This window comes from Symphalangus syndactylus, chromosome 2 (genome assembly GCF_028878055.3).
Source record: "Symphalangus syndactylus isolate Jambi chromosome 2, NHGRI_mSymSyn1-v2.1_pri, whole genome shotgun sequence".
Lineage (NCBI taxonomy): Eukaryota > Metazoa > Chordata > Mammalia > Primates > Hylobatidae > Symphalangus > Symphalangus syndactylus.
In genome coordinates this window covers 33,460,419-33,477,581 of record NC_072424.2, presented here as the reverse complement: position 1 = coordinate 33,477,581, position 17,163 = coordinate 33,460,419, and the positions used below count along the sequence as shown (strand labels likewise).

At 38.1% G+C, this 17,163-nt stretch overlaps 1 protein-coding gene across 1 annotated transcript in view; it reads left to right on the top strand.

The window, feature by feature from the left end:
* The window catches only part of SORCS3 (sortilin related VPS10 domain containing receptor 3), a 639,289-nt gene that overhangs the window by 467,172 nt on the left and 154,954 nt on the right, over positions 1-17,163 (top strand). The window contains exon 7 of the mRNA XM_055249892.2: positions 5,159-5,277. Coding sequence (XP_055105867.2) covers positions 5,159-5,277 — 119 coding nt within the window. The remainder of the gene's footprint in view (positions 1-5,158; positions 5,278-17,163) is intronic.

The following is a 17,163-nucleotide window of genomic DNA, read 5'->3' as shown; positions in this document are numbered from 1 at the left end:
ACCACACCAGCTCTTAGAAATATATTAGGAAGACATTTTACATTTAGAAATATATTAAGCATGAAGATTAACTATTAGGAAATCACTCTCTGGTTTTTACTTAGGGATATCCAAATGAGGTCTTTCTACTCTCTGTTCTTTCTAGTTTTTCATTTGAGGATATTTCAAAGGAGAGGATAGAAAATAGAAGTTCAAGAATAAGAATTAATCAAAGTCAATTCATTAACATGCAAGTATGTCACATATTTCATGAGCTTTGCTTACGTAAAAGTCCATGTGCATTTTTAACTCCCTCATTCAAGAATTTCCTTTCACATAGCACAATTTCACATCCAGGTTAAACTCAAGGGCTGCCTCCTCTTTGAAGTTCTCCTGATTTGTCCAGCCCATATAGTTTTTTTCTTGTCCAAACATCCATTGCACTTAAGGTAAACAATGATTTAAATTCAGAATATGACTTCACTGTAGAACCTGTGATATCATGGTCTTTCAATTCTCCACAACAAAATAGGACATTTATTATAAATTGAATCTATAAAAGATACTGAGAGTTGGATTCCTTTCCCTTTCTCTTCATAATAAAAAATAACATTTATTGATCTTTCAAAATGTATCCACAATGTGCTAAGCATTTTTCATGCATAATCTTGTTTAATCCTGATGACAGTCCTCAGAGGCACATACTAAATTGTCTGCACCTCACAGCTGAAAAGCCATGCTGCTACTTGGCCAAGGCCAGTTTGCACATAGTTAAGTCCCAGATTTGATCTCAGCACTTTCTAGCTTCAGAGTCCTTGCTTTCAGAACCACTGGAGTATGCTCAAGAGATCTGGACCACTTTCATTTTATCTGGTATCTGGTGTTATTAAAAAACAAATAAGAAGGCCACACTTGTTGGAAGCCTATTTGGGGATTTTAAGTTATGTCATAATACCTTTGTGAATTTCATCATAGAATCTCTATAACTGTATTTAGCCTCATTTGGAAGTAATGTCTAGAATTCTAATTTGAGACATTTTGCATATGTGAGGTTTGAACCAAATGATATTCCCTGCTCACCCTTGACAGCCACAGTTCCTCCATGACCCTCAGTCACTTCTGTTTGACCACAAGGCCTGCCTGACAATTTAGTTTCCCCATGCCCCTAATTTGGTTCTTGCCTGGCAGAGGGCACTGCGGCACTTATCCAGTCTCCATGTTTTGAAAAATAAAAGCATTGAGACTTCCAATATTTGAGTCCAGCTAAGACGGCAAGGCCACCAAATTTTAAGTGATTTTCAAAAACTCATTTCAGTGCTGTCTTCCTGTTAAATTGGACCTTTCATTCCATGCTGAGCAGTGGCAAGTAGAGAGCGAGCCAAGAAGTAGGACGAGCTTGGCACAACATTATACCTGCTATGGGCCAAGGTTTAGGTAGGTTTTGATTTTGTTTCTGGTGGCCTCGAATACACTTGCTTATTTTTTCAAAGTGTCCAAATGAGAGAGTGAATAGTAAATAGCCAGAGGGAAATGAGCCAGTGTGTGGGAATAAGGTGTCCCCCTGTGTGTATCTTTGATTACCAGTGAGTGCAAATGGCTTTCTGAGACACTGGCTGGTAAGAAGGAAGCAGGTTGCCATGTCAACACCTGTGGTTTCTTTACATGTTTTTACTGCAGCTTTTCATTGTTTTAGTGCTTTATTCTAGGAGTAAATTACTAAGACTATATGGTTCCAAGAATATTCCTGGTGGGCTAGCAACAATGTGCTCCAAAGCACAGCCTGGGCTCCCTGCCTTCCCCCCTCCTCTCAGCCAGAAGTGGAAATCCAGGCCACTCTTGGCTTTCTCTGTGAACCAAGACAAAAAGGAAGGGACATACAGGCTGTCTTTAAAGAACGTCCTTAAAGCTGTTGCTACAGGGTCAGGGAATGAGGGTAAGAAAGCCTGTCTCTTTCCTTATAAGGAAGGTCATGACCAAATTGCAGAGCAGAAAAGAATATAAATCATTGAACATGCACACGTGTGTTCATTGCAGCACTATTCACAATAGCAAAGACATGCAATCGACCTAAATGCCCATCCACAGTGGAGTGGATAAAGAAAATGTAGTACATATACGCCATGGAATATCATGCAACCATAAAAAAGAATGAGATCATGTCCTTTGCAGCAACATGGATGGAGCTGGAGGCCATTATCCTAAGCAAACTAACACTGGAACAGAAAAACAAATACCACATATTCTCATTTATAAGTCGGAGCTAAACATTGAGTACATACGGACACAAAAAGGGGAGCAACAGACACCAGGGCCTACTTTTGAGGGAAGAGGTTGGGAGGAGGATGAAAATAGAAAAACTATCGTGTGCTATGCTTATTACCTGGGTGATGAAATAATCTGTACACCAAATCCCCACAACATGCAATTTGCCTATGCACATGTGCATCCTGGATCTAAAATAAAAGTTGGAAAGGAAAAAAAAAAAAACAGTGGCTCCTGGGTTTCATTTGGAGTGTTGGCCTCAAGGTGTTTGGCCTGTACCATCTTTTATATTTAAATTACCTCTCAACCTTTTTTTTTTTTTTTTTTTTGTGAGACGGAGTTTTGCTCTGTCACCAGGCTGGAGTACTGTGGCGCGATCTCGGCTTAGCGCAACCTCTGACTCCCTGGTTCAAGCAATTCTCCTGCCTCAGCCTCCCGAGTAGCTGGGATTACAGGCACACGCTACCACACCCAGCTAGTTTTTTGCATTTGTAGTAGAGATGGGATTTCACCATGTTAGCCAGGATGGTCTGATCTCCTGACCTCGTGATCCACCCACCTCGGCCTCCCAATAGCTCTCAATTGTAAAAATAAGGAAATTTAACATTTAAAAAATAGAGGCATTTAGCTTTTCTTAGAAACTCAGAATGTCTTATTTTTGCATATGAATTCTGTGTGGAGGAGCAGTTCCCCCTTAAAAACAGGCGAATGTTTGCCATTTGAGTGTAGTCTCTGCCACTCCTCAGAGATCCCTGACACTGAGACCTTGTGCCAGCCACCATTTATCATCTACCCCCGCTAATTTTACTCTCATACATAATTTGCATGGCCCCTTAAGCATTTGAGTTTATTAGGATAGTTGTAAAGGCCTGCCATGTCATACAAAGTTACTCAGGCCCTATCTTAAGGCACTCAGCAATAGTGGTGGTTTTGATGCTGGGAGGTATTAGCCCAGGCTTAGGTTTTAGAGATGCCTTTGGCTACTTGTTTGAACTCCATCCAGTTTCCAATTCATCATCCACGTGGACCCTAGATGTGAAATGAGTGCAGAAGGAACACAGATGACAAGAAAGTGTCCCAGGCAAATGGCACAGGTAATGGAGGGAAGAGAAGAAACTCTGGAAACACTTCAGAGGCAGAATTGTCAAGGATTGGGAACCAAATGGGATGCAGAAGAAAGAAAAGTTTAGAGGCTAGAGCTACTGTGCAGATGATGACTGCTGATGGGGTGAATGGAATCAATACTAGACCTAGTCAGATTATAGTTACCAAAGCAAACAGACATTGCTCAAATTTGAACATTCAAGTAGTTATGTACAGCATGTAATGAACATATTTCCCATTAAAATATTTCTTAAAGTAGCATCATGTTTCTAAATTAATATGTGTAATAACTAGCTACATATATGAGTAAACCCCTTCCTAGACAGAAGGTTCTTTTAGAAAGGAAAATCTCTAATTCACTGCCTTATTCCTAGTACCCAAACAATACCCAATATGTAGTGTGTGCATAAGAAATATTTGCTGAATCCATCAGTTACTTAAACAGAGATCATTTAAAGTACCCATAGTTTAATCTCAATTGTTATACATTTTTGCTTATGTAAGCCTTTTGCTTTTATTTGTCTGCTGCCTAGCACTTCCTTCGCTGTAGCCCCTGACACCTCTGCACACATACGTGCACATACAAGGAAACAATTGCATTAGATAGGCATATGTAATAATGCATGTGGTTTTAGATAATAAGATTTCTCCACTTTTAATCTTAAAACGATTTCTACTTTCCATTTTGATCATTTATTTTTAAATTTCATTAAATGAATAATAATCTTTTTAAAGCAAATTTTTGTGGTGGATTCTTCACAGAGACTCACCTGTAGTTTTTCCTTAATTAAAGAGCAAAAAACCGAATGGATTGCCTTTCCTTGGATAACCTTCTAGTCATAATCAAAATGCCTTTTGGAGCCAAAGATTTCCCATTCAGCTACAGCTGGTACCGTGCCTTTTTTGGGTTGCTTGAGGCGAGGGAGGAGGGTTCAGCTGTTGAGATCTCTAGAAGATTTTTACAAGTAATTATGTAAGTTTCGTAAATGTTATGTAAGAAGTGAATGCATTCTTGTTGTAAAAATAATAAAAATGTATCTAATGTAAAAAGCAAAGGTCCCACTTGAATTCTGTCTACTTCCTTGAGTCCATTTCTTTGCCTAAAAGTAATCATAGCTAATTTTCATGTGTATCCTTTAAACATTGTTCTATGCAGTATGGCACAAGCCTAATTGGATCATACTACACATGATGCTAACTAATTTTTAAACGATTGCAGAACAGTGTGTTTTGGAGAAATTACCACGTTGAAGCATATGTATCCACCAAATTCTTCTAATTGCAGCATATACTCTGTCGTATGCATATATCTTAGTTTATTTAAATGATCATTAATTCATAGGCATTGAGCCTCTTTCTAATTTTTCACTACTATGAACAATGCCACTGTGAATATCGTTGCCCTTGTCTCTTTGTGAAAATATGAGTCTTTCTCTAGAAAACGTCTAGAGAATTAGAATTCTCTAATTAGAAAATTAGAGAGAACAGAATCTCCTTGAATTAGAATTACTGATATAAGATATGTACCTTTAAAATTCTGATACATATTTCAGATTTGTTCTTCCAAAAAGCTATACCAAATTACTCTTTCAGCAGTCTGATATGAGATGAACGATTTTTCCACTTCTCTGCCCAAACTAGATATTACGATTTTTTGGGAATTATTATAAATTCTGTGGACAAAAGCATGAAATCTCACTGTTATTTTAAATTACCTTGTTGATTCCCCCATGAAGTAGAGTTTTGTGTGCTCCATGGGGCTCCCACATGATTTTCACTTGTATCTAAGCATCACTCTGCCCTCCTATTTCAGATGCTCACTACCTCACCTGCAGGATCCAGGAATGCGCCGAGACAACTAGAAGTGGGCCTTTTGCCCGCTCCATTGACATCAGTTCCCTGGTTGTCCAGGATGAATATATCTTTATTCAGGTGAGTACAGAAAGTACAGAGGATGCATCATTGAAGTTGGCTGCCTGCTAGGAAAAGGAGGGTGGCTTTCCCAAGGTTGTGAAGATGTGGAGCTGAGACACTCATCCTCCTTTGCTTCAGGGGCCCAGTCCTCTGGGGAGAGCCCAGACTTCTACTGGTTTTAGTGATGCGCTGAATCCTTCCATTGGATTTCCATTTTATAGCACAGGAGCTGTCTGAATTGACTAGTCTTGGGCTGGGTTTGAAGTAACTTAAAGTCAAATTTCTAATGGGATTTGACTTTAAGTAATTTATCAAAGCCGCATTCTATTTCTACCCAAAGTGACTTGTTTAACTTGGCAATGAAAATCCCCTATAAATTAAGCATCTTTAGGATTCTTTTTCTGGAAATATCTACTACTCACTAAACTTTCCCCTTCTTTCCAGTGCTGACTACCTCTTCAATGTCCACGTCCCAAAGCGTTTACTCTCAGAACTGAGTCTTAGGAAAAATTAGATGGGACTCATATTTAGGCAGACCAGGGAAGCCTTCTTTTACATTTTGGGTCTTGTTATCTCTACTCTGTACTACAAGGAGGTACGAAACAGGGCAAAAGTAAGGGGAACAAAAGGTAGTGCTCCACCAGATGACTGACAGAGGATGCATGTGATAAATCAAACATGGCATTTGACGGCAACCTTGATTTCCTGCACTCTGCCTTTCCTTCCTTCTATTCTCAGTTGTTTTGCAAACTATTCCCACAGGAAAGTTGAACTTTGAAAACTCCCTGAGTTGGCTCAGACCTAAGCAACTGAATGACCTTCTCTACCTGACCCCTGGTATTTCAGTCCAGATCAATCCCATCTCTTCTAGGAGACTTTCTATGAACTTCCAAGCTCAGTGTGACTCGCCATCCTCTGAACCCTTGCAGCTCTATGGTCTGTACCATTCCTCTAGCACACAGGCTATCAATGGATTTGTCTTCTCTCCAAATTGCATTTTACACTCTCTGAGAATGGGGACAATATTTTATACACACAGTTGACCCCTCTCATTTAGCCCTAACAAGATGTCTTTGCATATCAGGGGTGCTCAGTCAATATTTGCTATATTGAACTGATTGTAGGCATCACAGTTACTTCTCTCTATAATTTAGTTACAAAGATTTTTGAGGCCTAGTAAAATACAGGAAAAGTAGCTAGCCACTCAAAAACCATCTTGGTTGAAGGAGTGAAACAGGAAGGTTCTGTGGCTTCAAAAATCCCTGTTTTTTAGCTTGACGAAAATCCAGAATCTCAGGATTGTATTTCTAAGTTTTGGGAGGCCAACGGCACTCTCATTCTCTTATTCATAAGTGTTTGTTTATTGAACACATACATTGCAAAATACATAGCACCAGTCACTACTCTAGGGTTCCTCAAGTTTCTGCCCTTGACCTGCTTCTCTACCTAGTACTCACTGCCTGAGCAATCCCTGTTTTTAAGGACTGTTTCCAAGGTTTGATGACTTTCAAGTCAGTGAGCTGCGACCTCTACCATGTACTGCAGCCTTCCATATCAAATAACCAACTCAAGATCCCAGCATAGACATTCCACAAGTAAAACAGAACCAACAGGTCACCCTTGACCTTAACCCTTACACAGTTTGTGGCACAACCCCTACCAGGTCAGTCAAAGTCAGTCTGTGTTGCCAAATTAAATGAACCCACAGCCTTTGTTAATATCACTCTTTGTGATTTCTCTAGTGTTTCCTTTTATTCCATTCTCATTGTTATGGTCCCCATTTAAGGCCTTCATCTCTTTCTATTTAGGTTTTTTTTTTTTTTTTTTTTTTTTTTTTTTTTTTTTTTTTACAGTGGAAGCACAGGAGTGAGTTATGAATTTACCAATCGGATTTCCCTTCCCTTAATGCTAAATATGCCAGAATTGTTTCTCGGAAACATGACTTAGAATGTAAAATGTTCAGACTTTTTTCATTTTTCCTTGTATTCCATAAAGTTTGCTGTAACTCTGCAGACAGATACACATATTTTTTTAAAAATTATTCTGAAACATCCCTTTTTTATTATACTGGAAGTAGACAGAAGTTTTGTCTTTAATTAGCATCAATTTTTATTTTCCTTGAAAAGATATGTGGTTTCATTATTCGATAAAGTTTCATTCATTGCCAAGTATATGTGAGGTCCCCTGTTCTAGGTGCTAGGTGCTGGGGTTAGGATAGTGGACACAACAAAGTTTCTGCCTTAGTGGTATTTAATTCTAGTGGAAGATAGGAAAAAATATGTGTATGATGTAAACGTCCATATATACATAGATATGAAAAGTTATGAAGAGTAATGTTTAAGAACATATAATTTAGAGCCCAACACCTGGCATTTGTTGAAACTGTGGCATTCCACACTTAGCTGTGTGACCTTGAGCTGTGCGTCATTTGACTTATCTATAAAAGGAAGATAATTGTAGTACCTACGTCATGGATTGCTGGGTGGATTATATTTATTAACGCTATCTGTAAAGCAGCAAAACGAAGCCCTAGAAACAGTATTATATGAATATTTGCTTTCTATCTTTCTATTTATCTTTTACTATTATCTGTCTACAAAATGTATCAGATAATGATAAGTGCTATGAATAAAAATAAATCACGGACTGTGAATGTTGAAGCTATAAAGGTATTGCTGTTTTATTTAGGGAGACTTAGGAAGGCCTCATTGAGTGGTGAACTAGGAACAGGGTGGCAGAAGATAGTGCAGTCAGAGAGGAGAATGGAGCCAGGTTGTCAGGCCTTGGCTTCCTTGAGCCCACATGAAGATGGGGAATGGGCAGTTAGAGATTTGAGGCTGGGTTCAGGAGTGGGGGTGGATCATGGAGCAGTTGCAGCTGAGTGTATCCATTGTAAAGTCTACAGTATATTGATGGCATTTTTAGACCACAGAATTGCCAGTTGCAGCTGAGTTGATCTATTGTGAAGTTGCCAGCATATTGATGGCATTTCTTAGACCACTAAGAAATAAGTATTGATAGAAAAGAGAAACCATCCAAAGACTGAGCCTCAGCCTACTCCAATATTCAGAGTTCAGTGAGACGAGCAGGAACCTGCAATGAGACCTAGATAGACAATTTAGAGATAAGGCCGGAAAGGTGGAGGTGCTGGATCCCATTGGGCCTTGAAGGCTTTATTTTTACTATCAGTGAGGTGGGAACCAATGGATTAACAATGCCCCAAATAATGTGAAAGGCCAATAAACTTGAGAAAAACATTGGATTTCACTAATCATCAACTAAACACAGATTACATGGTATCATTTGCAACTATCAATTAGCTAAGATTGAAATATGGTAAAAGAATGCCAATGAGTTGCAGGTAAACAACTACATATAGTGTAGGTACAAATACAAATCAGTGGATCATCAGCATTTAATCCACCTTTTTCTTCTCACAGGTGAGTTTGGCCATTTGCATTGACAGATATGACATATATGTCTTAGTTCTGACAGTATATGCTTTGTGTTTAATTATGATTACTTTAAAACTCCCATTGTATGGTCTGTTTGCTTTCCTGTGTGTCTGATAATTTTGAGTATTTGTATTTTTGTTCTAAGTGCTTAGCTTTATGAATAGAAATTTATATAACATACTGAATCTTCTATTTCTGGACAATATCTATTGATTTCCTGTTGGCAGCAATTACAAAATCAGTGTATTTCCTTGAATTTCTAATTTTCTCCCTCTCTTTAATTCTTCCACTACCTAATTTTGAATAATTATTTCCTAGTGTTTGTCTTACTGCTGTAAAATATAATTCTGTTAGACTTAAATATTTTATGAAGCACTACAGAAGAAGAAAGGAGAAAAAAAAGTGTGTGTTTATGACCTCTTGTCAGATTCCTCTTTCCAACCCCAGTCTGTTGACGTCATCATTTTAGAGCATGAACATTCTACTCTGCACTGTAATTCCTGCATTTATTTTGATTTTAGCCTTATAGGTAAAAGTATTCAATTGTCCCCAGAAGTCTTTTTCCTATAGTTTTTCCCATTTATCTCTTGTTTGTCTGAAATTTGTCTTCCAAGAAAGGCTACTTGAATGCTGAAAATATGTTTGTCTGTATCTTTTTATGTTTTAATATCATTTCTCAGGGTATAAAATGTATGTGTCATCCTCTTTCCATGAGAATTTTTACTCCAATAATTTGTTACTATTCAGACCAGTCTCAGATTTTTCTTTAAGGCATCTTGTTGTTGTTTTATTTTTGTTTTTTAACTTCAATACTTAAAGCCTTTAAAAAATATTTTGATACCAATTGCTTATTAGTTAGTGTATGCATTGTGGTTGGCCATAATGTGCTGATTCTTTCTTCTGGAATATTAATGTTTTTGTTAAATAGATGAAATTTTTTCTTTATTTTTTAATTTCTTGAGAGTTTCTGTGGCATATCTTGAAATATATTTTCTATTTCAGTTTTATAGTTTTGGTTCCTTTCTTCCAGGATATCTAGGATGTGTACACTAGACAGGAAAGACAAAAGAGAGCCATAATTTCCCCCATCCTTTTTTACTCCCTGAGCAAACTGAGGAAAATGAGATTAAAAACAATCTTACATTATTCTCTAGGCTCTTTTTGCTTTATTTTATTTTTTCTTTTTCCTGTTTTTGTTTAACTTCTTTTCTGAGCTTTGCCAGTTTATATTGTGTCTCTTTCTCTCATCTCAACATACCTTCCCTGAGCGCTTGTATTTCTGCTTCAAACTCTTCTCTTATAGAGGTGATCTCTTCATCATACAGGTTATTTTAAATTATAGCAGTGTGTTTGCAATTTTTATTTGCTCTATGGAAGCATATTTTATTCCATATCTGTTATTTGTTTTTCCTGTCCCTTTCTGTCTTTATTTTCCTATATTATTTTAGCATTCTTATGCTATTTTCTTTTATCTTTATGTGTTTAACTATTGCTTATTTTTTAATGCTGTGAGTTCTTCCTGGAAAAACTATTTGAGGAGGTTCATTTTAGCAATAGATTAGGGCTCTGTTTCAGCTTAACAAGAATCCTTCTTGGTTCTCACTGAGGTTCCATATGACTCAAGATTGTTTTCTCTGTGAGTGGATTCTTCTCATAAGACCCACTCCAGGTGGAACACAATATATATGACTCCTTTTCCACATATATTATGTTTCAGAGTTAGATTTTCATTACGGATGGAGTTTGCATTTCCCTTTCTTATTTTTCTTATTGCTCTAGGGTGATTTATAATAGGAAAGGGGAGAAGCATCATTATGATTTGGCTATTTAAAACCATTTATAAATCCTTATTATATATTTTATGAAATGTTATAAGAGCTTACTAATTGATTTCCTTCTCCCAGATCAACACTAGCCTTCCCCACCAGCCAGTCACAGGGCTAAATCAATATTTCTACATTCAGTGGCAGCTCATCACCTGTAGGGTGAAATCCAATTTCCTTACCATTGTCTACAAAGACCTCTGTGACCTGGATCCTACCTACTCCATCAGTCGCATATGAATTCCTTACCCACCACTGCTCTTCACATTCCTTCCTTGTTTCATTTTAACCTTCAATAAACATAAAACTCTTGAGTCTCCATGCACAAACTATGTCATTTCTTACTTTATATGCCTTTCTTATATATTTTTTTCCTGCCTGGGATGTCCCTTTACCAGACAAATTTATTATTTAAATTTAGGACAGACAGCACCTCCTGTAGGAAGTCTTCCCTGACATCCTCAATTGGGATTGGACTAAGCTCCAATGCAGTGCTTACCCATTTGCATTATGTTTCCCCAGCCAGGTCTCCAAAAGGAATAGGACTGTGTGTTATTCATCATTGCTTCTCTTGCTTCTCCTGCTCTTAGCATAATTATTGGTACTCAATAAATGTTTGCTGAACTGAACTGAACAGAGAAGATAAGACACCATCCTATTCTCAGGAAGTGTAGTTAGTTATCTTTTTCAAGCAAGGGAATCTTGTTTCTGCAGCTAACAATACAGGACAACTTAGCCTAATTGACGATTGCTCACTGCATAAGAAATGACCATGCAATGTACAATGTCTCTGCGTTTTTATAAAACTGCTGTCCAGGAGTTACCCAATATATTATTCATTGTCCTTTTTATATTCATTCATTTAAATGTATTAAAATACATTCAGCCCAGTGGGAAATGCACATAACTAAGCAAATATAATGTAATATGATGAGAGCTGTATTAGTGGAAAGCACATGTTGCTCTTGGAGAAAGAGCCTTTCACCTGACCCTAGAAGAGGGTCAGTACAAGCTTTCTCAAAAGAAGGCTATGTGTACGAGTTAAGGAGGTGAAGGAGAAAGAGCATTCTGCCCAGAGGAGAAGGCCTGGGTAAAATTAAGGAAATAAAAGAACAGAATGTACCAGAACCTCTTATGTAAGGGGCAGTTGTAATTGTGGGAGGGAGTGGAGTGGTAGAAAAAGAAGTTGGAAAATTGAACTGAACATTTTCTATTTTCTTTAATTAAATCTAGATAATGTTGTGTTCCCCTCTTTATAGTTGCTAGAAAGCACAGAACTAATTTTTTTATGAATTTTAGCAGCTTCCCCACATAAAGCTTATGGTATTGTTGTTCTTCATATCCTTTTATGCTTTGCCATTGGCCATTTTTTATTCCTTGGCTGCTTTCTTATATTCTTTTTGTTTGTTTGTTTGTTTTTGTGTGTGTATTATTTTTAAAAAATTATTAGAAACCATCTCAAATGATTTTCTGAAATCAGTGTCATTTAAAAATCTTTTTTGGGGTGGGTGTATAAGTTTTGAAAATTGAAATGAGGATCAGGATGGGCTTTATGGATAAGGTAATATTTGTATTGATTGTAGTCAGTATCTCTCTGTGGCCTAGAAAAGGGCAAGCTTTTTCATTCTGTTCATTGAAGTAAAGTTGCCTCAGCAGGCTTTGTCAAAGCAGAAAACCCACAGACCAGCAGAGTAGCTTTTCCTACTCTATTGGAGAAGCTACACAGATGCTATATGAGCACAGTATCAGGGCATCAGAGGAGGTGGTGTTCTACCTGTTCCTGCCTACCAGTCTGTCAAAGAAAGGCCTTGGTAGAAGTCACAGAGCAGCGAGGCTTGAGTCCCTTCAAGGTGGCATTCCCAGGGAGTAGCGCCAAGGCAGAACCGGACACTGAGGATTGTGCGTTCCACTGACAGATGCTTACTGGTTTGGCTTTTAAAGGGGATCTGTGTAGAGGCAGATTATTTTTTATTCCTACAATTTAAGCAGTTAAATAACAGCAAGATGAGGATGAGACTTTGGTGGGTTTGTTTTTTCATGACTATGGAAATTTGTCTACTAAAATTTCGAACTTTTAAAAGTATTGATGTCTTATATTTGGTTTTAATGCTAACAGAGACATATAACTGAGAAAGAAGAAACAAACTCACAAACAAAGGAGACCAGCCTCTCCCTTCATCCTTTCCCACCCTTATGTGCCAAGTGGAGGAGGATGCCTGGAAAGGCTGGGCTTTGGGCTTCCCAGCACCTCCTCAAACAGAGCAACTCTGCTTTTGTTTGCTCTGTATGTTAGGTTTCCTAATACTCTTTCATTTGACAAAAGGATCCTGTTGCTAAAAAATATTTGAAAACCACTGACTTTTTGCAGCCCTGTTGGCTGCATTGGTCAAAGGTGAGGCTTTTCCATGTGTGGACAGCTGAACCGTGTGGAATGCAGGTGAGATCCAGGCCCAAGTCTTTTCTCTGCATATTAATAAATGTGATGCACATATTTAATGTGCAATTATTTACACGAGTGAGAGATTATATACAAATGTACAGTATATGCATTTGAGAGTACAGTTTAAATAATGAAAAATCTTGGTAACCTCTTTATAATGATATTCATTCATTAAATTAAGCCTCTTCCCATGATAGTAAAAATTTTACCCTCTCCTGTTTGCCCCTATAAAGGAATGTGCCTCATGCCCAATCATAATTTTATTTCTCTTGACATATTATTTTTAATTCTGTGTCTTATGTGCAGTAGAAGGGTCCGTAAACCACCCACGCAGCTCCTACTATTTAGAGAGACCTCGAAGGTCTCTACTTCACCTTTTATTTTCCTATTGACTAGGAGGTAAAGGTAGCCATCTTGATGGTTTTGCTTGGGGGAACCCAGTGTTTGATCTCCTGCTGTTGGACAAGCTGAGCTGGAGATATACAGAAAGCTGTGTAATTTGTTAATCTGTCAGTTTCTTTTCTGTGTAGGGGACCTGGGGTTTTGTAGCAAAATCAAAAGATGCTAATCTTTCCCAGAAGAGCCCTTGTTTTAATAGGGAAGAGTCTGCCTGAAATGCCTCCGTTCCACTTGGATAAAAGAGAAATCGGCTTTCCTCTGTAGGGGCAGGGGAAAGCAATAAGTTGATTTCTGTGTTCTGAGCCAAGATGGTTGAAAATCCTGTCTTTTCTCCTTATGGAGTAGCGTTTCTAGTGATTATCCTGGAGAATCTGTACTTTAGCAGCAGTTGCAATAAAATTCCTTTAGTAATAAGATTCATATGCTGGCTACTCTTGCTACTAGGGAATGTGATGAAGAAACAAGAACGGTCCCTTAGTAACCTATCACCAGCAATGTGTATATTATGTCTGCAGTGGATTGTGTGAAACCCTGCCCTATACTCTCTTCATGGCATAGAGGGTGGCCTTTAATGTGGTAAGAGTTCATTTATTCATGGAATAAACTTTCATTGAGCATGCAATTGTATTCATAAAAGGGGTATAATACTGACAAGTCTTCGAAAATTTAAAACGCAAGAGGAAAAAAAAGTCCATAATTAAGATACAAATAAAGTACTCTAGAGGTAAGAAGAAAGCAGAAAATTTGAAAGAGGGACGGTCATCTTGCCTCTGCCAGGTCTTTCTCCACATCCCTAATGTCTTTGTTGCCTTAGCACAGAATGAAACTTTTCCCTCGCTGTTTTAAGTGAGCCTGTAGTGCCCTGTGAGATGACGTGCTGCAACTTGAACATTCTGGAAAAGGGCATGATTTTTAGGAACTGAGCACAGGGAAAGGGTAGGAACCCTAAAGATACAGTTGGCCACTTGAGCCTGGGAGGGTTTGTGCAGATGCAGGCCAGGAGAAGAGAGTGGCTTCCTGCACCTGTGGCACCCACAACCAGTCATGCAAACCCAGAACAGCTAGCTACTCCCTGAACCTTTGTAAAGATGCCAACCAGACAGGTAACACTGTAGATCCATCTATTACCCAGTGGTATTTTCAACTCTCAGTAATGTTCTATATATGTGGTGAAGAAAAAAGAAACCATATGTAACAAGGAATTCTGAGGTTGGAGCAATAACATGTATCAGACTGTTTCTAGGATGATACCAGTACTACAATGAAGCCAGTTGGTAGCTTGGATACATGTTGCTGTTAGTTTTAAGAGTTCTATGTATAAACATAGAAAAATAGTACTGTTATAAAGTGTTGGGAGATGTTCCAGAAGTACTAGCAATTAATAAGTATTGGTAGCCAATTAACAGATACTTGTTGAGCCCTAGAAGTATGCCAGGTGCAATGGAGCATTGCCCCTGGTCTCCATCAGTTTATGATTCAAATAGCTAGTGGTCTGATGTGGAGAAAAGAGCCCTGACTTTAAAGACCTGGGTTGTAATCAGGAGTGTGCCACCTACCAGCCAGGAAATATGACACAAGTCACTTAAACTCTCAGAGTACTAATTTCCTCATCTCTGTAGAATGGAATCATGCTACTTGCCCTTTCTAAATTGGAAGGTTGTTGTGAAGATCAGGGGAGATAATAATGGCTTTGAAATGCTTTGAATGCTACAAAGCCCTACAAAATGCAAGAATTGAGAGGCTAATCCACATGCAAAAATCAGCCTCACTGTTTAGTGTATGCACATCCTCTTTTAAGGATTTTTATAAGCCGATCACATAAAAGATTACTAGATCTTTTCTCCAAATTCGTTTTTAAATTATTCATAGATTCAATTCATATATCAACATACGTGCATGATAAAACCTTCCCACATAGATTCCATGGTGTTGGTTTCTTTGATAACCAACTTTTAATGATATATATGAGATGTAACTATTCTGGGATTTAATTAACTTTCAAGACTGTTTTTGCATCTTGGTCTCAGCTCACCTGGATTTTGATACTTCATCTAAGATCCTGGTTTATATACCCATCATGGAAGGTAGACAAGCCTCCATGATGTGGCTACTGTATCCCCAGTAAATTATTATCTTTCTGAAAAAAACCCTGAGGCAGAAATTAATAGAGTGTAATTATTCAAAGAAAAGCTATTTGGAGATGTTTTAAATGATGTTAATTTGGTCTTAATGGGAGAGATTTTGAATGTTAAATAAATAGCAATTACATCATTAGGGACACATTTACAACACAGGAGTTTAAAGCAAAATGAAAGAGTTACAGAGACAATCTTCAAAAGAAATCCAATAAAGACATCTTCAGGTGAATATTCTTGAAGTGCTTTCAGAATCTTAAGTAAAAGTGTTTTCAACAGCCAGCCCAAATGGAGGTTCTTTAAATAGCTTGGATGCATCTCCTATACGTATAATGATTATAGTGGTTTGCTGTTAGTATTTGAAATACTTCCATGAATAAACACAAATTAGTGATCTGATTGCAAAGTAATGATATTTAGTTGGCCTTTGTATGGAGCATACTCCATCTCACATCCTTCCAGCTACATTTGCCTCAGCTACTAGCTTTGCGCAGAGGTGACCTGCTATCACCTTGCCTCACCTGCACTGTGGATCCCCTGTTCCAGGGCTGATTTCTTCCCAAGTAGGATGCTTGCAAGAGACTCGTTAGCTATTCTGGTGCAGATGCAAGTCTTGAAGGTGCCAAGACTCTGGGACAACTTTAGCACCAGGAATCCAGAGCTGGTGGATCAGTGCTGGTGGGAATGTAAATTAGTTCAGTCATTGTGAAAAGCAGTTTGGCGATTTCTCAAAGAACTTAAAACAGGATTACCATTTGACCCAGCAATCCCATTATTGGGTATATGCCCAAAGGAAAATAAATTGTTCTGTTATAAAGACACATGCACACATGTGTTCATCACAGCTTTGTTCACAATAGTAAAGACATGGAATCAACCTAAATGCCCATCAATGGTAGACTAGATTAAAAAAAATGGCACATATACACAGTAGAATACTATGCAGCCATAAAAAAGAACAAGATCATGTCCTTTGCAGCAACACTGGTGGAGCTGGAGGCCATCCTAAGCAAACTAACACGGAAATAGAAAACCACATACTTCACGTTCTCACTTATAAGTGGGAGTTAAACTTTGGGTACATATGGACACAAAGAAGGGAATGGCAGACCCCGAGGCCTACTTAAAGGTGGAGGGTGGGAGGAGGAAGAGGAGCAGAAAACTATCTATTAGGTACTATACTTGTTACCTGGGTGACAAAATAATCTGTACACCAAATACCTATGACATACAATATGCCTATATAACAAACCTGTGCATGTACCCTGAACCTAAAATAAAAGTTAAAAAAAAAAAAAAAAACTAGTGGATCAGTACTCTTCTCTTATGTCAGGCAGGCAAGTCTGAGCCTCATTCTACATGAGTTTTCATAGGCTGTCTAGTGGGATTGAGCCCTAATTGCTGACAATAATAACCCGTTTAGTAATGCACCCTGGAATGGCCTTCTCTCCCTCCCTGTTTCCTGCTTCCTAGTTTCACCACTCCTGTCCCCAGATCATTCCTCAACAAACAAAAACGATAAACTACATAAAAGTCCTTGACTCAGGCTGTACTTTTGGGAGTAACTTAATGCAAGGCAATCTTGAAAGACTCTCAAATATTTCTTGAATTCCTACTATGTATCCAGTTATTGTAGGTAGAGTGAACTATTT